At 40.6% G+C, this 21,797-nt stretch overlaps 1 protein-coding gene across 1 annotated transcript; it reads left to right on the forward strand.

Moving 5' to 3' along the window:
* Positions 1-4,439: 4,439 nt before the first annotated feature.
* Positions 4,440-21,037, forward strand: CCND1 (cyclin D1). The gene is made up of 5 exons (XM_074955218.1): positions 4,440-4,894; positions 6,487-6,702; positions 7,539-7,698; positions 13,313-13,461; positions 19,218-21,037. The coding sequence occupies exons 1-5, from the start codon at positions 4,697-4,699 to the stop codon at positions 19,371-19,373; spliced, it is 879 nt and encodes a 292-aa protein (XP_074811319.1). The 5' UTR covers positions 4,440-4,696; the 3' UTR covers positions 19,374-21,037.
* Positions 21,038-21,797: the final 760 nt, after the last annotated feature.

Raw genomic sequence — 21,797 nt, forward strand, 5'->3', positions numbered from 1 at the left:
TAAGACAAAAATCTCTTGCCTTCATGAGCTTTTTAAGGTACCTTTGTCTTAAAAAAAAAGGGGGGGGGCTTTGAGAGACGAAGTCGGATCTTGGAAAATATAATCATCTAAACAGCAACAATAGCCCAGTGTCTGGGCAATCCTAGAACACAGAAATCTCTCGCACTATATGGTTTATTGGTTACTGATCTGATCTAAAAAGTGCCCAGCGCCCCTTCCCCAAAGCCTGCTTCCTGTTAATCATTATATAGATATAAGTGGGGGTGGGGGGTGGAAAGTAGAACTAATTTGAGGTTGTGACTCAACCCAGGAAAGTGACTGGCTGCGGAGCAAGCGCCAGCACATTGCTGCTGCGTGAGACTGCTTGTGCTCATTCAGTTCGGGCGAGTGGCCCACAGAGGAGTTTGAGGGCGTGTGGGATCCCTGTTTGCTGCTGCCCCTGGCTGTGAGAAGCGTTGTGGGACAGAGCGCACGTGGGACTTTTACTGCACGAGGAGAACGTCGCCTCCAAAGGCAAACGTGTGATTATAGAAATGGCCCGTTCGACCCGTTAGTGCTGCTCTAGCCCGGGCCTGGTGGACCTGGGTCACTATGGGGACTCCCACTTTGCACCTCTACCCCCAATCCCGGTCCTTCCTGGGATGGAGCGTATCTATTTGTACCAGGCCCTTGCTAAAGCCTTTCCTGCCCAAGACCTCGTGTGACTTTGATCCAAAAGAAACAGGCAGCTTTGCTTTTAAACACGCTAACGACCTTCCCACACCACCTCTCCACGCACTCTCGCTCTGTCTTGTAGGCAGTGGGATGCCCCTCAGCTCGAGAGGGCTGATTGCTTTGGGCATTGGTGGAAACTGCCCGCAGAATATAAGCCTAGGGACAACACGCGCTGCGGAAGGCAAAATGCGAGACAGAATTAGGGGTGGTTGGGACTCGCAGCATGTGTTAGGCAAACTTCAGAAATCTGCGATGTGCAAAGGGAGACTGAGCGTGAAGGAAGAAGCTTTTTTTTTCTCTTTTTTTTCCCCTCCCTTTCAATGAGAGATTGAAAAAGTTTAACAATGGAAAACATTGACTGAGGAGGGGAAAAGAAACCTTTAAAGTTGCCGATCAGGTATCTGGCTCAAGGTGAGATTCCACCTACACATGTGGGAAGTGGTTTGTTTAATTTATGGCATTCTTACAAACAAAAGAAGGCTGGTTCCCTCCGTCTGGGATCGAGTGAAAAGTGCACACTCAGAAGAGACAGCAGTGAACAAGATTAGTCATGTACATGTGGGTAACTTAACCCAAATGGATGTTTTAATAGAGGTATAAAACTATCCCCTACCTGAACAATTCTAAGTCCTGCCTGCATTTGAATAATAAAGGGACAGGCACGAATATGCAATCTGTTCTGGAAATGTTGCAACGCTTTTCTTTCTCTCTGAAGGGAATTAAACTGTATTCTGAATGCTTCTTTGCAACAGCGCTAAATCTGCTGCCGATCACCCATGATAGAACAAATTGAGCTTTTAAACATCGGACTTGAAGCTCTACAATGAGCTGAGAATTCTCTCTGCTCGGCGTTAGGATGCGATTTTTAAAGTGTGCACAAGTCAATATTTTAATTCCTCATGACTCTGCTTTGATGTTTGAGAATTATGTCTGCAAAAGAGCAGTAGTCACTGGCTATCAGTGACAGCAGTAGTGGTGTGAACCTCTGCATGTAAAGTGTCATAAAATTTCCCCCCCCCCTCAGTCAATCCAAGTTTTTCACGGTTTTCTGTAGCTCTTGCACTTTTGAGCAGTCCCCTTTGTCTTGTCAGAGAGAAATCAACCAAGTTCCTAGTTCAGATCTGCCTGATCCGCCTGGTAACAGATCTATTCCCCTATTGGCTTATGCTAATTCCAGTTTCCTCTTGTATTTCAGCCCATTTTAGGGGGCGGGGGTTCCCTCCAGGAATTAGAGCCAATTTTGTTTTAAGTGGGCGATTTCGTTCATGCAATAATTTGCCACACGCAGCAGAAGCCAGTCTGTGCAGCAGTCTCAGCTGGAGGGTGGTGGTGGAAGGGGGGCTCCGGAAAAGCTGTAGCTGATACCACTCCGCCTCATAAATCAAGGGCTCTTGCCACACCGACGCGGATTTTTATGAATGAAAAAACAACTTTGCTCGCATCGTGCAAGAAAAAAAAAAAAGGAGGAAAAAAAAAAAAAAAGCAAATGCATCAGGAGAGCAAGGATTCCATAAAGCAAATATAGTGTGGGGGAGGGGGAAGGAGAATAAGTGCAGCTGATCACTGATGAAGATTTATTAGCAAAAGCGACCAAGAAACAAACAGACAAATACTAATGTGACCATGATCTGGGAGGGGGTGGGGAAGAGAAGATGCCCAGTCGCTCCCCAAAATGTAATGCCTTAGAAAATGGCACTAATGCTTGAAAGGAACAAATCAGGCATTAGAAAGAAAAAAAAAAAACCTTTGAGGTGGAGGAGGGATTTAAGTATTTGTGAAACAAAATGTAACCCTAAACTTGGCCATGGTGGCTGGACTACTAGTTTATTTAATTTAAAGGGGTGAGTGTATTGCTTGTTTGTTTAATAAAAATGGAAACATATTTGCTACTTTTCAAAAAAGAAATCTAATTTATATAAGTGGACATTTCTTCCCACATTAAAAAAAAATCCCATAAATTTTTCTGGGCAGGACCTTATACATTCACATAGGTAGACAGCGCCTAGTACAATAGGGGCTAAGATCCTGATTGGGGCCTTTATGTGTCATCATAATATAGACAAGACAAAGAAAAGACATGTCAGATGTGAAGATCACCTATCATATATATACTATACATAAATAAAACTATAGCCATGTGTCTTGTGATCTGTAGCAATATGTCCAATATATCTTATCTGTGTGTGGGAGAGGGACAAGGATGTGGCTACACAGCATTATACCATGCCCCATGCATATTTGTGGCACCCATGCAATCTAACCCAATTGGCAATGCTTTGCTAAGTACTGCAGAAGAGCTAGGTATTACTATTATTTATTATGCATTATTTATTAAGATGTGTCCACACTAGGCAGGTGGAGAACCATTTCGGCAAACAGGAGACAAAAGTGGACCCCCATGTCTACAATCCCCCCAAAACAGTCAAGAGACACAATGAAATCCTGGCTCCACTGAAGTCAATGAGAGTTTTGCCATTGACTTGGATGGGGCTAGGATTTCACTCATAGCATTCACCCATATGCAAGAAGCAGCCAAATCCCTTCAGTCCCGAATGCCTGCTCAGCTTTCTTTTCTGAAAATGTTTCAAGTTAAAGGGAAGAACTTTAACAAGTGTTTAATTAAAAAAAACTGAAAAGGTTTCTTGGGTATAAAATAGGCTAACTTTGTTGGGAAAGGTTTCAGAGTAACAGCCGTGTTAGTCTGTATTCGCAAAAAGAAAAGGAGTACTTGTGGCACCTTAGAGACTAACCAATTTATTTGAGCATAAGCTTTCGTGAGCTACAGCTCAAGTGAGCTGTAGCTCACGAAAGCTTATGCTCAAATAAACTGGTTAGTCTCTAAGGTGCCACAAGTACTCCTTTTCTTTTTGTTGGGAAACTAAAGTCACCCGTGCTGGGAGGACATTAGAAAATACTACAGCAGTGGAAAGGCTGCCGCTAACTTAAATGGGCTTTGGCTCAGGCCCTTGGTAACCCCAGTGACTATCACCACCTTCCTCCAGGTATTAACTGTGCTGGAGGAAACTGTGCTGGTCACCATTTTGCTGCACTGCTGGGATTTTTCTGGGTGGTTGTAGTGTAGTGGGGGCGGGGTGTTGATATCTGATCTATTGCCTGTTTAGGGTTAACTGTTTTCTTAGTGCAGCTTGGATGAGCTATCACCATGTTCCTCCCCACCCCGTTTGCAGAGTAAAAGCTTAAAGTTGAAAAAAAAAAACAAATATTGTAGGGGGAACTTAATTCTGTTCAAATTCAGGGATGTAGCAAAAATCTATGCTGAAAATGGGGGTGGGGAGGAGTACAAGGAATGGAAAGGGGAAAGGACATGGTCCTGTACATGCTCCAGCACGCCAAGTTGGAAGCATATTTTTAAATAATACTAGTTTCATTTAGAGCTGGGCAATAATAATAATTAATATGGTCCTGCTGCCCTCCCCCACTAAAATAATAATAAATAAGTTTCCCTGTATTTATATCCATGCCTGACTGTGTGTCGCCTAGTCCCATTCATCATTTAGCTCCCACTGCAGAACTCCCTCCATTTTAAAAATTATGCATCATACACTGAAGAGACAATTTGGGTTTCCCCCACCTCTCTGCTTCCCTTGAAGAAAGCAAGCCCTTGTCTCATTTGCATTAAACCCCTGCTTCTGTATAAGGGGAAGGACTTAAAGCTTATGGGATGGCTTTAGGGCTCTGCCCCTTGCTTTTGGCTTCTCTCTCACTCTCTTTCTCATTCTCTCTTGTGCTTTGATCTCTGCTTAACAACAGTAACGTCACAGGGACTATACAGGAGAGTTTTGTTGGAAGTTAGAAAGTTTTGCAGCCTCCAGAGGGCTGTAGCGGCAGTAGCAGCAAGCAGCATCCAAGGGACTCCTGGAAGGGGAAGAGAGAGAGAGAGAGAGAGAGAGAGAGAGCGAGCGAGCGAGAGAGAGACTGACTCAGTCCTTTAGAAAACTGACTTTAGAAGAAGGAGACAGACATGGAACATCAGCTGCTGTGTTGTGAAGTGGAAACCATCAGAAGAGCCTATCTAGATGCCAACCTACTAAATGACAGGGTTCTGCAGACAATGCTGAAGGCAGAGGAGACCTGCTCGCCCTCTGTGTCCTACTTCAAGTGCGTGCAGAAGGAAATCTTGCCATATATGAGGAAAATAGTTGCCACTTGGATGCTGGAGGTTTGTATGTTTCAGAGATTTCTTTGCAAGCTTCTGCATTAATGAATAAACCCTGAATAAACCCTGAATGACTCCCCCATTCCAACCCCAGCTCCCCCCCCCCCCCAAAAAAAACACCCCCTCCTTCAGCATAGGACATATTGCTACAGATATATATTGACAGTCAGGAGTGTGATGCCTTTTATCCCCTTATCTTTTATTTACTTCTTAACAATGAGGTGTCTTCGATAGAGGGAAAGCAAATCCCACACCCCCATCTCTAAAGAAAATAAATTCTGGGGGTCTCCCTTGAACCTTTTAGAATGAACTCAGTGCCAGAGAAAACAAAGTTTGAAAGCCCCACTTGGAAAAAGCCCCCTTAAGAGTCCTTCTCTGGGATCCCAGATGAGCACAGCAACTTCCCAGGCACCCCGACGCCCCACTCTTGTCTTAGGGCTGCAGTTAAACCTCGCCAGTTATTTTATTGGGATTTTATTTTAAATTAATATCCATGTACACGTATGCAAGTGCTGCCCGTGCCAGTATTATGCGCCATCTTTGTTCTTTTATTGCAAAGCAAAAGTGTTTATTAATAATTAGAAAATTAGCAAGACCCCAGGAGCAAGCCAAAGGGGGCCGAGGGTGCTCCAGAAACGGGGGTCCCTGCTGGGGCTGTGGACAGGAGGATCGGCTGTTGGGCTCTGTCATTTCTTGGGGAAATGCAGGGTGAAAGTTTCTTTGTTCAGAGCAGAGAGCGAGCTGTGGTCACCCCTCAAAGACATGCTTGTGCTGCAGAAACTTTCGGCAAGGTCGCATGGCAAAATCTAGTTCAAATGCCCCACTCCCCTGGCAGGACATGTGTCAGGGCATTCCCAGCTGGAGCTAGGGAGCCGGGGCTACATTTTCATGGCTTTTCCGAAGCCCTGGGCGCCTGCGATCTATTTTTAATTAATTTTTGAAAGCGCAGCACGTTGCCCTTGCTCTTCGAAATGTCGCACGTTGCTTTTCTGAAGAGGGTCAGGGGGACCTTGTGAGTTTGATTTCGGGGTATCTCCCTGGACGCCCCCAGGTGCCCCATCAGTCCGGGGATCGGTAAAGGACCCCCGCCGGGTCGTTTTCAGCCCTTTTTGGAGCTTCGGCTGATTTTTTAAATATTTTTAAATATTTTTTGAAAAGATGACGTCTGGGGAAATGGGGCTGGTGCTGCCGCTGCTCCGGACGCCACCTTTGTGTCTCGAGCAAAGCAGAGAATCGGCAGCACCCAGGCAAATAAGAACAAAACCCTGGGATCCCAGCTCTGTCCCCGCATCATTTTGCAATTTATTTGCCTTTTTCAAAGCGGCTGCCGATCTGTGAGAATCCAGATTTCCCCTTTTGGCCAGAGCTCGGCTGCGGATTTCTAACGCCACATTTCCCTACTTTCTGCGTTTGCGACTTTCTCTTTCAGTTTCTTTTAAGTCTTTTCCCCACTCTTTTGGGGGAAATTTATTTCTCCCCCCGTCACCCCTATACTCTGCCTTGCCCTTCAAGCTTTGGTTGGGGGGAGGAGGCATGACTAGATGTAACAGTTGCTATCATTATTATTCGTTTCAACGAGCTCTCTCCTTTTCCAGGTTTGCGAGGAGCAGAAATGTGAAGAGGAAGTTTTCCCCTTGGCTATGAATTATTTGGACAGATTTTTGTCGTTTGAACCCCTCAAGAAAAACCGATTGCAACTTCTGGGAGCTACCTGCATGTTTGTGGCTTCAAAAATGAAGGAAACGATTCCTCTAACCGCAGAAAAACTGAGCATTTACACCGACAACTCCATTAGACCCGACGAATTACTGGTAATTTCGTGTTTACTTCATCTGGAAAAGCACGATCAGGAGAGAGGAAAATAAATAAAAATCAACCCCGACAGAGAAAATCGCGAGGCTCCTTCTTCAGATCTGCCCAGTGTGACCCCCTACTTCACACTGAGTAATTATGCGCAATTCACCCCCTAGAATTATTGGTCGTTCACCTCCAGCTCCCAGGCTGACTCCATTACGGCACATGGGAGCAACAGATGTAACTTACACGGCTGTCTCTGCCCCCCGCCCCCTCCGCTCCAGTAAGCTGGCGTCAGGGGGTTCCACGCGCTTCTTAGCCAGCGAAAGTTGGGCTCGTGCAGACTCTCTGCGATTGCAGACTACATGATGCAGTAGATTATTCGAATGAAAAAATCCCTAAGATACTCATTATTACCTCACCCTCAGAGAAAGTACAGGACAAGGGGTAAAAAGTGGGTGGCTGGCGCCCTCTTGCGTTCCTAGTGTGCAGTTCAGCAACTTGACGGGTGAACGGAGTGCTGCATTTCAGGCCTCTGGGTGAGGACAGTCTTGCAGTAGTTTCATGCATAAAGACACCCTCACCTTGGTACGCCTCTGCTAGCAATCCTCCTTCACAGCATCACAGCACCACTGGTGAGGAAGTGTAGTGTTTTAGTCATCAGTCTCCAATCATGCAGAAGTCAGTGCGTCAAAAAGAAGCCCCCCTGCATTAAGATGCCAGAATACAGTAAAAGCCGATGAAATTCACCTTAACTGCTTCAGAAGCAATTGCTACATTTCAAAGCTGTTTATAAGCAGAGCTTCTAACTGTTTTCCTTCTTTTTCCCCTTTCCTCCTTTTTGTTTTTGTAGCAAATGGAGCTGTTTCTGGTGAATAAGCTGAAATGGAATCTGGCCGCAATGACCCCTCATGATTTCATTGAACATTTCCTTACTAAAATGCCTGTGGCGGAGGACACCAAGCAAATCATCCGTAAACATGCCCAGACTTTTGTGGCTCTGTGCGCTACAGGTATGCCCTGCACACTAAAATGGCGTGTTGTTCCCCATACCCAACATGCACACCTACCCTTATCCCCAATTCCTAAGACTTTCCGTAGAGTTACCATACTCAAGTTCGCAGAACTCAGTGCAGATAATTTAAGCACTGAGTGTTGTCCCCTGTTGTTTGCAGAAGGTGGATTACTTTTCAGAAGGTAAGTTTCTGAGAGGATGCCTCTCTTCTGAGTTTAACATGAAGTAAATATGTAAAACTCTTCATGGAAAGTGATTAAATAAACCTATCTCAAAGAATGGCTAGATCTTTCTCCAGTGTATATCTAGGCCTATGCAGGCCTGCCAAAGAATCTCTGGCCTGGAGGCAGACTCCCTCGTGGATTCATTTTAAGGCAGTTTTGAAAGAGTTAGGAGGAAGAATTTGCATGTAGTTAGTTCTGTATATGGGTGCGTTTCACTGGCATGTTTAAAATCTCCCTCATTCAAGTTTCCCCTTTTCCCATGCTGGTAGATGGTGGATTGCAGAAGGGGCACATGGCACAGACGCTTTTCTGGCACAGGGCTAAGTCTGCCGTCCACACCCAGCTGGCCACGTGCTTTGCTGGAGGCATGTGCAGGGGCGGACTGCAGAGGAGCCAGAGACACTGACTGTTCCCTGGGCCAGGTTTGCAGAGGCTTGATCTTTGGTTTCAAGGGCACTGTGTGTGTGTGTGTGTGTGTGTGTGTGTGTGCGTGCTAATTCCCGGAAACTCCACGTGCACAAATGGTGTGCAGGCGGTCATGCATTTTATCCATTGAACCATAACAAGAGTAAGATGGGGAGCAAGAGATCAGAAGAGCAACACTGCCTTTATGATCTCCTCCAGATACCACTGTTCTCATGGGAAAGAGTGGAGGGGCAGGCAGGACAAAGGTGGTTTTCAAAGGATTGATCAGTTTTTCTTAAAATCCACTTCACGTGATTCCTTTCAATGTGACATGAGAAACCCAAATGTGGCAAAAGAATAAGGAAACAAAGGCAGCCAAAGCAAATGCTCCTTTGAAGGGAAGCCTGTAGCGTCACATAAAGATGAATGTCAAGGATCATGTTGACACTAATAAAAAACTCACTGGAAATTAGTAATATACCTTTATAAATATGAATATTCATATCCAATAATAGTTAAGTGAAAGGAGAGGTCATGCCTGCATGACATTGAGTCGTTCAGTCTGAAGAAAAGGTCTCTGTTAGTTGTAGCTGGACTCCTCGTTGGTTTTTGTGGATACAGACTAATGCAGCTACCCCTCCCCCCCATCTCTCTGTACTTGAAAGCTTAGGGTGTATTTAAAGCCAAAGGGTAAATTAATCTCTGATGTACATTGGTGTTCAGTGGTGTTACACCAGGGATGGATGTGGTCAAAAGATCCAAGAAAAATAATAAGCATTAAAAAAATAAAAATAATTTATTTGTCTCACATAGTCACTCTCACTGAAGTGTCTGGCCTGGAGATATAGCCACAGAATCTCTGAAGATAAATATATACATTATTGGTAGGTTTCAGTCTTGCCTTTATCATAGGCCTAAGTACAGAATGGCAGGCAGCTCACAAGTTTGACTGACTCAGCGCATTGCTCCTAATATGTGAGTAATAGAACCTCTCCAAACAGCTTTTAAAGGATTTGAAACATTTGTGGATCAAATGTGTTTTCCTAGACAGAGATTCAAGCAGAACATTGAGATTGCAGTGAATTCGAATGTGTGATTGCCTGGTCTGAAGCCACCTAAGAGATTAGTTGTATATGGTGTTTCTTTATAGCTATCCAGTCTCCCCTTTGGATATGGGGATGTTTAATCTAGGTGGTTGTGCTGGCAGTGATAGTGATGAAAACAAGAGTAGTTCAAAGGTTGAAGCCTTGCTAGGAGTCCAGTACTTTGATCTACTGTCAGCGTTGTTATGGTTCTTTTAGAAAGCACATCCAGAGTCTATATTTAACAGTATGCTCCTCACCACATGGGTAGCTGGAAAATGGATCAGCGAATGTGACCCATGTACAGAGAATTTTACTTAGCTTTTTAAAATAGCATGGAGGTCATCAAGATTATGGGACTTACTCAGCACTCCATTGAAGTCACTGGGAATATTACCTGAGTAAGGAGTGTTGAACAGAGCTGTTTGATCAGCTTTGGATTTTTATTTCATTTTTGGATGCCAAGATTTTTTTGTCTCTCTCTTCGGATGACTCCCTTGTTGGCTAGTGATGCCCAGACAAGATAAAGAACACGTGGCGTCAGCAGCATCTGACCTTCACTTTTTGGTGTGTTATATTTTTTTCTGGCCAGCCCTAATCTAGGTGGATTGCAAACCGGTTGTACTTCCCTGAATATCTTGTGGGCCTGATCCAGCGCCCATGGAAGCCACTGGGAAATTGAGTCCAGTGGCATTGTGTGAGCACTACTTGAAATACAAGGTGAAGGCAGGAGAGAGTTTGAAGATGTGTATGTGTATTTGCTCCTGATAGAAAAGATTACATAGAAAGGTGATGTTGGGTGGAATTCCCTTTATGCTCCATCCTCAATTGCCTGCCTAATAAAAGGGGATTTGTTTTGTTTTTTAAATATATTTTCACCAGCTTTTTGCTGTGGTAGGTTAGAGAAGGAAAGAAAAAATTACTAGGGGTTGTTTGAAGTTAACACATAATTGACCTTAATAAATGGGGCTTTGGCGTGGCCAAGTAAGGCAGGGATAACTCAAAAGGAAACAGGCCTTTTTTGGCCCCAGTTAAGACTGGAGTTAAGTTAAAACTCCAGCTCTATACAAGCAAAACAATGAAAAGGAACAAATATTGGGCGCTTCAGCGTTTCATTGTGGCCCTCTGGTTATCTAAACATACCAGGCCCCTTTATGTTATTATTATTGTTCTTCTCTCCTCTCTTTCCTCCTCCCTGGTGGAGAGAGAGAGAAAAAAGACTTCCCTTTGAAACAACTTTGCTACAATTCTTCTATTCTCTGGCCTTTATAAAATTGGGAGACTCAAGGTATGTGACCAGTTGGAACCTGTTGCATCTTGCAGCAAGTGATTTATGTTCACAGTTTTGATTTGCCTCAATGAAAAGATTTTCATTCATAGCCCCCAGCTCTCCAGACGGATGGAATTGCTGCTCCATTTAAAAAGGAAAAGGGGTGACTCGCCTTGTTAGGAATTTTTTTTAAAGCGCTGCAGCGCCTAGATGCCTGCTTTGTCCTCCCTTCAGGGTGGCTGGCATTCTTCTCTCTCCTCCCCCTCCCCTCTCTCTCTCTCTCTCTCTCTCTCTCTCATTCTCCCTCTCTCTCTTTTTAACAACGCTGAAGTTGTTTATTCTTTTTGGATGAAGTCTCAGATAGGCTACTGGGGATGTGTGCTTCAATTGATGGGGCCCCCTTCCCCATTGTGGCTGTGTCAGGTCTAATTCATCTCACCGAAGCCCCCTTGTTCCTGAGCGCTCAATAGCGCAAGATGAGGCGATGGAGGCTGACAATGATGCCACACTCTTCACTTGGGGGCATCCAATTACAGGCCAGAGGGGCCCCCTGATTAATATGCTGAAATTAGTGGCCTCTGCCACAAATAATTCCTTGTTGAGTTGCAACAAAAAGACAGTCCATGCTGCTTGTCTGGAGTGGTTATGGGGACAGACATAAACTGGTCATTTAAACTGCATTATTACTTTTCCACCTTGGACATACTAAGGGTGTGACTGTGAATTCATGTTCTTGTGTACTGCCCCCTTTGAAAGAAAAAAGCAAACAGGAATCCCAAACTTACTACTGTCTGAATGGAGTCATTAAACTTACACAATTTTGGCCATTTTTTGGGATGATAATTATGCAGAAACTAATAAACACTGGAGATAATTCACTGTGACTGTGTATGTGTATACAACTAAAGTTTGGTGAATCAAAACTTCAGACCTGTTTAAACCAACAGAAGCCTCTCATTTTAAGTGTACCTAAGAAAACACACCAGTGATTTGTTTGAGTGAACAGATCAGATACTATCTCTGGGATGCATTTATTGGCAATGGTCAAACTGAATCTATTTAGAAATCTTTTGGGAAAGAGTTGGGGAGAGGTGGGGGAGGGAAGAGGTAAGTTAGACCTATTTCAGATATGTCAAGATGTGACATGAGTTTAGCTGGCAACATAGCACATAAAAAACCCTTCTGTACTTAATCACATCAATTTAATTTTGAAGGCACTTTCAATTTCATAGAGCTCTGGGTAAATTTCCCTTTGGAAGGTGGGTATGGGATGGGTCGGGGTACAGATGGAGTGGCAGAGATATAAACCCCAAACTGTACCTATAATACCTACAAGAATAGGTGTTTAGTATATACAGAGAGTCCTGATGCTTATACTGTTAAAGCCTTTATACAAAAGATATTAAATCATAAAGAGATAAATGATTTAATATTTAAACTGTTTCATAGCGCCCCCATTCCCTCCCGCTTAAGTTTTTCATGTCTTTGATTTAATTCAAGGGTTGACAGGTGGTTTATGTTTATGCAGCAAAGGAGAAGTTGTATATTTGATAATAGGGGAAGGAATGTATCTCAAGTTATCATATATAAGATATCATTTCCTTTTTCTCCCCTAAAAAGTTAGACATTTACTAGTACCACTTATTTCTTTTCCTCCTACTACTTGGTCCAGGGTTCATTTTGCCATGAATCAAAAATCAAACACATTCCTGTATAGCAGAAAGAGCCTTAGCATTAAAATGTGGATTATTCCACATTATTTGCCCTTATTAAAAAAAAAAGGGGGGGGGGGGATAACATTCTAATGGCAGAGATAGGCCCCTCAAGGAATCATGGGAGTGGCTTTGTAGAGAGACCTACAGCAATGCAGTCTGGAAGGGGGCCCAGCCTCTTGTCAGCATGGTGTCACATCAGAATGTAACTGATTGTCCGCCAATTCTTGGGACCCCCGTCACTTAGTTATGCCACATTTACATTAAATCCCTGTTGCCAGGATGGATGGCAGCCACTGACAAGAGACTAGGTTGAGACAAAGCATTTTTAAGATGAAACCTTAATTTAAATATGGAATATTCACCTACTGACAGGTTTAAGTGGTCTTAATCTCTTTTGGTTTTGCTTTTGTTTTATATTAAAGTTATACATTTCTCTCTTTCTAACATAATTGTAAAGGTTTATGTTTTAAAGGGTATATGATTCAGAGGCTGCTTACATCACATAATGCATCTGATCTTGCAAATGCTTTCAAATGTGAATAGCTTTACTCGTGTGAGTAATCACGTTGATTTAAATGGGACTACTCACAGGAGTAAAGTATATTTATAAGTGTTTGCAGGATTAGGGCCCTAATATCCTCAAAATCCTTCAAAGGAATGATTAGCCTTTCAGGCCTTTCTCTAAAAAAGGGTTTCTCACTCAGGTAAAGTTATTCATATGCATAAGTGCTTGTGGGATCGGGCCCTTTAATTGCCGATATTGTTAAATTACATTAGGAGGAGTCTTTATGTTTGCATTCCTACAGCCTCTTAAGACTTATTATCTGGCAATCAGGTCTAACTCTTAGGAGTGACACAAGCAAGCTCATCCTAAAGAAATCAATTCTCTTTTTTTCCCACTTCTCTCTTTAAACAGATGTTAAGTTTATTTCAAACCCACCTTCCATGATCGCAGCTGGGAGTGTGGTAGCAGCCGTGCAAGGCCTTCACCTGGGAGACACTAACACTTTCCTCTCCTATCAAAGTCTCACACATTTCCTATCACAAGTTATCAAATGTGACCCGGTAAGTGATTCTTTCAATCTCTCTATTTTAGAGTTTTTTGAGTGCCTCACTGTGATATATGATTTGACAGTAAACGCTGATCAAAGTACAACTTGGATGTGGTTTTTCAAGTGTATTCTCTTTTGTTCTTCCCAGTGACTATTAGTCATTGTTATATACATTAAAAATCAGAGATTACGCTACTGCAGTTCATTGATATGAATACCATGACCGGTCCTCATGTTGCTAAGACAGACATATCAACAAAGCAAAGGAAACTCTTAAATTGGTTTAGGACAATTGCTGAGGCTTTATTTGGTTTGTAGGTTATTAAACCAGCAGCCTATGTAGAACAAAAACCTTTAAAATAAGACAAGGAAATAGTTACTAAGATTGCAATAAATAGACTTCATGGTATCTCTGAGCTTATCTTTGACCATTCCTGAGACCCTTTATTGTGCCTAGTGGTGTGAAATGCCTTTTTTAAGGGGGTTCTAATGATCTAATTTGGTTTATTACGTGCTAGACCTGCACAGTAGCTGGTATTGAATTCCTTTTTGGAACAAATGTTTGTCCCACGACTTTCTGACAAGGTAGATGGTCCTCATAGGACTCTCATTTTGCCCTGCAGCTTCCAGGAGATGCACATCAGTAACTAGTGAGCAATAAACCTTTCATGAGTGAATGGGCCAGGAAGGGAGCCTACAAGGAAGACCTAAAGTCAATGATCCATGTCATAATGGTGTGTGAAGTTGGGGCAGAGTTTAGCTTTGTTTTGTAACAATGTGGAAGACCAATAAATAGATGCTTTAAAAAGGTTCTTGTGAGGTCTCCAAGCTCTGGACAATGACTCAAATAAAGACAACCCTGTGGTTTGCAATAGAATCTTTGAGATGCTGTAAAACCCTTCATTTTATGTATTCATAAACTGAAGATATATAATTATTCTAACAACCAAACAACTCACACCCAAGTTAATATAAAGGGCTGTGATATGTAGAATTTTAATGATTGTTAGCAAATTGTGAAAGCACTGTTATGATTAGTTCCCATATAAGGGAATATTTTTCTGATATTTTGTTAGAATTTAGGTGATGCCAACACAGACAAATACTTCACTGCTGCTTATTATCGGCCCATCCTAACTATTTCAAGATACTATACCACACAGTTAAGCAAATTATTTTTGCTCTTAATATTACTAGGAGCAGAATTTAGTAGTACTGATTCAGTGCTGAAATGTTATATACTCTTAAGTACTACAGATGCTTTATGTATCCCACTGCTGAAGTGGTATGTACCTGTAATACTCTGGCTTATTTGTTAGGACCATGCATGTGCTTAAGTGTATGCTTGAACTCTATCCAATTCAAGACATTTGAATCAGGAACTTAGGAAGAAGCAAGCAATCTGCTTTCAGCACCTATAGTGTATGTCTGATTTAAAAGAAAATATTATTTACATTTTTTTCATATATAACCATGAATTAGATTCTAACACATCGCAGAACTCTGTATCATGTTGTAGAACTGCAACGTGTCCTTACATGACTTGACTTGGTCAGTGTCAGAGCTCTTTGAAAAAGGAAAGTAGTTTTAATTAGAAGTAGTAGCACTTTGGGCACTGCGTTTTATTATTCATAAATAGTATGCAAGGCCACAGTCTATATGAACTGAACTTAAAAGGAAGATCTTTAAGGTGAGTGGGAGGGAAACTTTTGTGATAATTATGTTTATGTCTTAAAATAACAATAACTAGACATTAAGATTTTTACATAGTTTGCTAAATAAAATAAGAAATATCATAAAGTTATATGTAAATTTTTTAAAGGAACCTCAAAAAGGAAAGATCACCTAAATCTTTGTTGATTTCTTTCTTGGTCTTCTGTATTAACATGATTTCTGTCCCCATGTTTATAATAAAGGTGCAATATCCTCTGCCATAATTATTCTGTGAATTTGACAATTACTGGATTTTCTATAAAGAGGGATCTCTGGCCTTAGAGCTTACTACACATTTCCTATGAAACAAATTATCTTAACTGATGGATCAAACACTAATCCTGATCTTGAAAGTTTTCTTAATAACATTGTTTGGGTTGTTGATCCACAAGTGATGGCACATATTGCCATACATTTAATATCATGTGGATTCGATTGTTTCAAAGTATTTATTAGACTGATGCATTTTGACAAAATGGTTAACGCTTTTCCTGATTGTTTGCTAGCCAGAGCAGATGGTCTGTTGGATTTCAGTTTTCATACTGATAGGTTTTACCTTAGTCTCAAGAAAGTTGAGTCTAAAGTAAAATGAATATCACCTGATTGAAATTCTTTTATAGTTCATGTTTATGTTGGTAGGAGTCCAGTTTCCCATTTTGCCTTTGATCAGTGGTAATTAGAAGTCAGATAATCACAATTAGAAGTCTTGGGCTGTCTTCCATCATTCTGTTCCTGACCCCATCATCCAAATGGATTGAATTTTGCCTGACATTCATTTCCAGGCCAGAAATTTGCTAAACTAGATTAGATTGGGTTTCCATGCTGTCTGTTAATACACTGGAATTTGCTTCTCCCTGCCCACACCAGAGACACCTTCAAACATATATCTTTTATTCTTAATGAGCCAGGCAATAACAAAGGATTTCCAATAGATTTTGTTGTTGTTTGTTTCCTTTAGATCTGACCTTAAATGTTATGCTGGACTGAATTTCAATCTGATCATGTCTACTGTGTATGTTAAATAAAGGTATTTGACCACATCAGTAATCTAGTAGGCCTTTTTTTTTTCACTGAGAAGCTTAATTAATCCAGGAAGGGCTTATGACCTTGAACAAACTGTGGGCATTGAAAATTTGGGTAGTGAAGCAGAAAAGTTGTTGGGAGAAGTTATCAGACTAGCACACAAGTTTTGTATTTGCTCCCAGTATTCAGAAGCTGTGAGTAGAATGGAAAAACAAAATGTAAGTGTAACACTGGGCATCAATAATGTTATGCTAGTGATGAAAATGTACACAGTAAGTTTTTTTGTATGTAGCATTTTTGAGAAATTTAATATTCTTGCAGAGAAGCTGTTCATTTAATATCTACATGAAAAAATAATTTGAACAAAAACATAAAGCATTTCAAACATCACATTGTTCATTAAATTGCAATTTAGCAGACAGCCTGTTTACAGTAAGCTGTAAAGATTGTATGTTATTTAACAACATACAATCAGAACTCAATCCACTCCTGCAGTGTCAGAGTGAAGATTTTTTTCAGTGCCGAAAAGGAAAAGAGTAATCATTTATAGAAACTCCTCCCGAGCTGTTTACAAAATGTATTAATTGCTTGTTCAATATTATGAGTAAAACTAGTTCACATTTCAGTTTTCAGAGTCAAACATGTATGTGGGAGTGTTTCCAAAAAACAGAGCCAGCGTTGGAATTGCTCTGAAACAACTATGCCTTGGCTTTCAGTGAGAAACTTGCCACCTAGTTATGGCTGAGTCAACCTGAAAGTGCCTGAACTTTTTGGAAGCAAAAAATAAATTGTGTTTACTTATTATTTCTGTATATCTATTTACGTGTGTCATGGTATGCGTGCTATCAGGAGTTAAAATGGGTGTCCTGTGGTATCTGAAGTCAGAAATGATCTGTCATATCTTGGGGAGTCTTGTTAGAGATCTCACTGGGAAGGCCAGAGGTACGTAGGAGTCAAAGGCATGATGACTTTAGGATATGAGGCATTTCTTTTTGTCATTTAAAATACTGTGTCTCTCTGTCAAGAGGAAATATTACACTAGGGTTTAAACCAGAAAAGGTCATAGGTTATGTGTTTTCAGTGAGCTGTAACTGATGGTCTGATCTGCTTAGAGGTAGGATTAACCTCCCTCTCTCTCAGAAAGGACTTGCAGAGAATTGTTTGCTTGGGTTTCTAATCTTATTTTACCCCAAATGCCATGTGCCCTTATTGGTGGCAGAGAAGGTTCTTGTGGTAGTGGAATCAGTGAAAAGCTGGTAGATCACACAAGAAGCTTCTGAATGAAGGCAGAATTGAAACTGGGAGATAAAGAAAACAGCAGGCAGGTCACCCTCTCAGGAAAACAACATTCATTCTCAGTCATGCACATCCTAACACTTTTGACGGCAATTTATCATGGAAGACTGGGTTCACTGCAAGGGCTAACGCATGTCATAGGTTAAATCAGAAAAGGCAATACTAAAAGAAAACTTCAAAGTCCTTACTACACAAAGTTAAATATGTTGAGAAAAGCTCACGATGTTTGTTATAAGGATGTGAGTAAACAATGTGCCTGAGGAATTTTGGCAATATACTGTGTGATTGTTTTGCTTGTTTAAGGCACTCCAAGTCTGTGCCCATGCAATGGGCGTGCATGGCACTAAAAAATATCCAATCTTGCATTTGCAGGAAGACAGACTGGATGATCTAACAGCTCTTTTCCATCTCTGATTTCTGTGATTTTGTGAATAAATAGATTTTGGATGCTTGATGTGCCGATTCCTAACTGTACACTTAGATGCCTGGTGGGGTTTCTTTTACCCATATGAAGTTTGAACCTGTGAGGTGCTTAGTGGTCTTAATTCTCATTGAAGTCAATGGGAGTGGAGAGTGCTCAGCACCTTCCTGGAGACATGAGACACTCAGCACTTAGCAGGATCAAGCTCATATTGAGCCATGAGTCACAGAGAGTATTGTCTCATTCCTAGTTGGTCTCTCTCTGTGTGATGGTGAGTGCAGTGGCAAGCTAAAAGGTTGGCAACACTTTCTAAATCATTGCCATGAGGTTGCTGGCTCTTTGATGGTATGTTGTGAAAGACCTGCATTCAGCAGAAAGGCATCCATTTTGGTCTTTTGGAATGCTGCATTTTTTGTTTAGATGTTTTCCAGAGTTAGTAATCAATTAGCTAACATGATCAGGCCATTGCTGAATATAATCAGAATATTAATTACTAATACTTTGTATTTATATAGCACCTTTCATCTGAAAAGCTCGTCTCAAAAAAATGTAGCCATTCCTTAACTGAAAAGCCATTGTTTATGAAATGGCTCATATCACTTCTACTGGATTGTATAGTGCCAAGGCATTTCTGTCGTAGAAGTAGAAATTATATAGCGCTACAGTCTTGGGCCTAATTCTTGATCTCACTCCAGTTTTATGCCCAGTAATTGCACCAACTGCAAGATAGTAACTCCTGATTCACACTGCTATGAGATCAGAATGAGGCTATTAGAATTTTTCGAAAAACACGATCCATGAAACTCTTGTACTCGCGAAAGATGCAAGATTGACAGCCTTGGAGACAGAGCCTTCTGTTCATCTACAGAACACTTACAGTACAGGTAGAAGTATCATAAGCTTCAACACATTGTCCCACCAATGTGCCTTTAGGGGTGAAGGCAGCATTACCAGTGGTGACACTATAGTTTAGTCTCCATGCCCCATTCAGTCATTGGCTTCTCTTCTGAGACTAACATTGGGCCAGCTAAGGTTAACTGTGGTAGCAATTTGTTGAGATGCACACTTATCCCACTGGGAGATGAACTGAGACTACACTCTCATTTGACATAATCCTCTAAATACCAGATGGCAAAAACCTGTAGCCCAACCCCTTGAGCTGTCCAGCCTTTATATCTCTCTCGCTTCCACCCGCCTTCCCCACTTATATAAATGGTGTTACATTTTTATTTGCCTTCTGCAAAAATAGTATTTGGCACACGGTTTTATATATTTTCTAAAGGTTTGTATTCCCCCTCCCCTTTAATCTTCTCTAGGATTGTTTACGAGCTTGCCAAGAACAGATTGAATCCCTCCTCGAATCCAGTCTACGCCAGGCACAGCAACACAACATATCTTCAGAAACAAAGACTGTTGAGGATGAAGCAGACCTTTCCTGCACACCCACCGATGTGCGAGACGTGAACATTTAAGAGGACTTCTGCAAATCGGTTTGTTTGGCAATGACAGCAGACAAAGAAAGGGCATCTGAGAAGGAATCAGCATCAGGATCTCTCCCCCAGAAACCCTTTTCTCCAGGACATTTTTATACCAGAAGGGAAAGCTTCACTCTTGTTATTTTTTTCCTTGCTCTTTCTCCCTTCCATCTGTGACTTCAAACAAACAAAAAAATACCCCAAAACTGTCTTAAAAAAAAAAAAGAAAAATAATATTTGCATGACCCCAAGGGGTTTGTGCTACAAAAAATAGAGGATTTTATACAATAATAATCAACTAGTTTTTATGTTAAAGTGTTCTTGTCTGTATGTTGTAAAAATAGACATTAACACACACAATGTCTCCAGGGGAGGTATTAAATTTGATTTCTTACATATAAAACAAACAAAACCAACCAACGAACCATTTTTAAAGTAGAAGAGGGTTTTTTTTTAATAGAAAATGACATATTCTTTTTGTTTTTTTCCTATAAAAAGCATAGCTTTAACGCAGTTCTAGGCTTTTCTGTATCTTGCTTGCTTATGCATTTAGTCACTTTATAATTCATCTGTAAATGTTTATTTTATTTTCTTAGGTTTTTATCCTCTTCACCTTATAAATGGTTAACGTAACCCATAAGTTAGTGTATTTTAGTATACAGCATTATTATATGTTAATCTTTTGTACCTGTGGATTGCCTGTGCATAAGGCTTTTGTAGGGTTCCAGCTTAGCATTGTCGGGGAAGGGCCAATGTACTACTCATACGATACTCTATTATAAAGAGAAACCGAAATATTGACATAATATATTATATTTTTGTAATCTTCATATTTTTGTAGTTACCTGTGTATAAAATGCTGGTCTGACCCAACAGATATTCAGCCTCATTATGGTCAGGTTCAATCCACAGCCTAGTCTCTCTTTTTTTTTTTTTTTTTTTAAATATTCTAAAACCATTCCATTCAAAGCACTTTCAGTCCATTAGATATAGGAAATACGTTCTTTTATTGTGGGAATTTTTTTTTAAATGGAATGGTTTGGAAATATATAAGTGCTTGTGCGCAAACTTTGAATTGCAAAGCAAGTGCATTTAACTATGGTGTTAGAGGAAAGGTGATTTTTTTTCGAAGGTTGTGTTCCAGTGAGAGAAATTGCATTCACAAATTGCCAGGATATCTTCCTATCCTTTTCTATAGAAAAGTTGAAGTTTAGAAATCCTTTGGTGCCAACTCACGTTTGTAAATTAGGGGCCTTAAAGGTTCACGTATAGGACACATAGTTTAAGGATTGTCTCTAGATGTTTTACAACTGAAGGTTTTTAAACACTAAAATATATAATTTATAGTTAAGGCAAAAAGAATATTTATTGCAGAGGATGTTCATAAGGCCAGTATGATTTGTAAAATAACGCAATCGCCCCTTGATTTAAAAAAAAAAATCTTTCTACCCTTGATGTTGCAGTTTTAACACAGCTTATTAAGGAAAAAAAAAAGACACTCTTTTCAAAAACAGTGTATTTGGCCCCTTCTTAGACATTTCCAAAAACTATCTAACCATGAGAAACGCCATAGTTAAAAAAGAATAGATTTGGTGTACTTGAAAGGAGTTCTTATTCCAATATATCCCCCAGTTGTTTTTTTTTTTTTATTTAGCTACAAATAGAAAATTTGCACATCTTGGCTATGTATCTTTTTATTATTATTTTAGAAAGTAGCTGAAGGGACGTGGACATAGCTGTTGAAGTTGATGCTCGAGGAGAATGTGATGGTGAAATGTATGTGAGAAAACTGCCGCTAAGGTGTTGATTGTAAAAAAAATTTAAAAAAGAAAAGAAAGGAAAAAAAAAAGAAAAAAAAGGAGTGGATGCTCCATTTTTATTGAGCTGCTATGGATAAATTCCCAGCATGGTTTGAAAAAAAATTAACATTGCTTTCTGTATCTTTGTCATTGTGTTTTGCTGCTATTTTATGGATCAGTTTTTTTTTGTTTTTGTTTTTTGTTGTTATACAATGTCATATACTGCCATGTTATAGGTTTTAATTTTCTCATAGAAAATTATATTATTGACATCATTTTTTGTAGATTTTTTATGTGATCAATTTTTACTTAATGTGATTATTACTGCTCTATTCCAAAAAGGTTCCTGTTTCACAATACCTCATACTTCAGTTAACCATGTTTAGACCAGGTTTTAATGTTCGTACACAGTGCCTCATAGTTCTACTGCAAACTGAAATGCATTGAACGTTATTCTGAATGGGTCTCGCGATTCGCAACTAGGTTGCATTAATTTAAAAACGACAGACATTTCAGAAGATCAAGTAATGTCAGTTTTTTGTTATGCGTTTTATAAAGCTGGATTCTTTGTCTGATCTGGGGTTTATTATCATAGTAGTTTTAAGATGTGTTATTAGCCACA

The sequence above is a fragment of the Natator depressus genome, chromosome 6, assembly GCF_965152275.1.
Source record: "Natator depressus isolate rNatDep1 chromosome 6, rNatDep2.hap1, whole genome shotgun sequence".
Classification (NCBI taxonomy): Eukaryota; Metazoa; Chordata; order Testudines; family Cheloniidae; genus Natator; species Natator depressus.

Coding starts and splice junctions, on each gene's coding strand:
- CCND1 (XM_074955218.1), top strand. CDS start 4,697: ATGGAACATCAGCTGCTGTGTTGTGAAGTGGAAACCATCAGAAGAGCC. Junction 4,895..6,486: donor TTGCCACTTGGATGCTGGAG/GTTTGTATGTTT, acceptor CTCCTTTTCCAG/GTTTGCGAGGAGCAGAAATG. Junction 13,462..19,217: donor AAGTTATCAAATGTGACCCG/GTAAGTGATTCT, acceptor AATCTTCTCTAG/GATTGTTTACGAGCTTGCCA.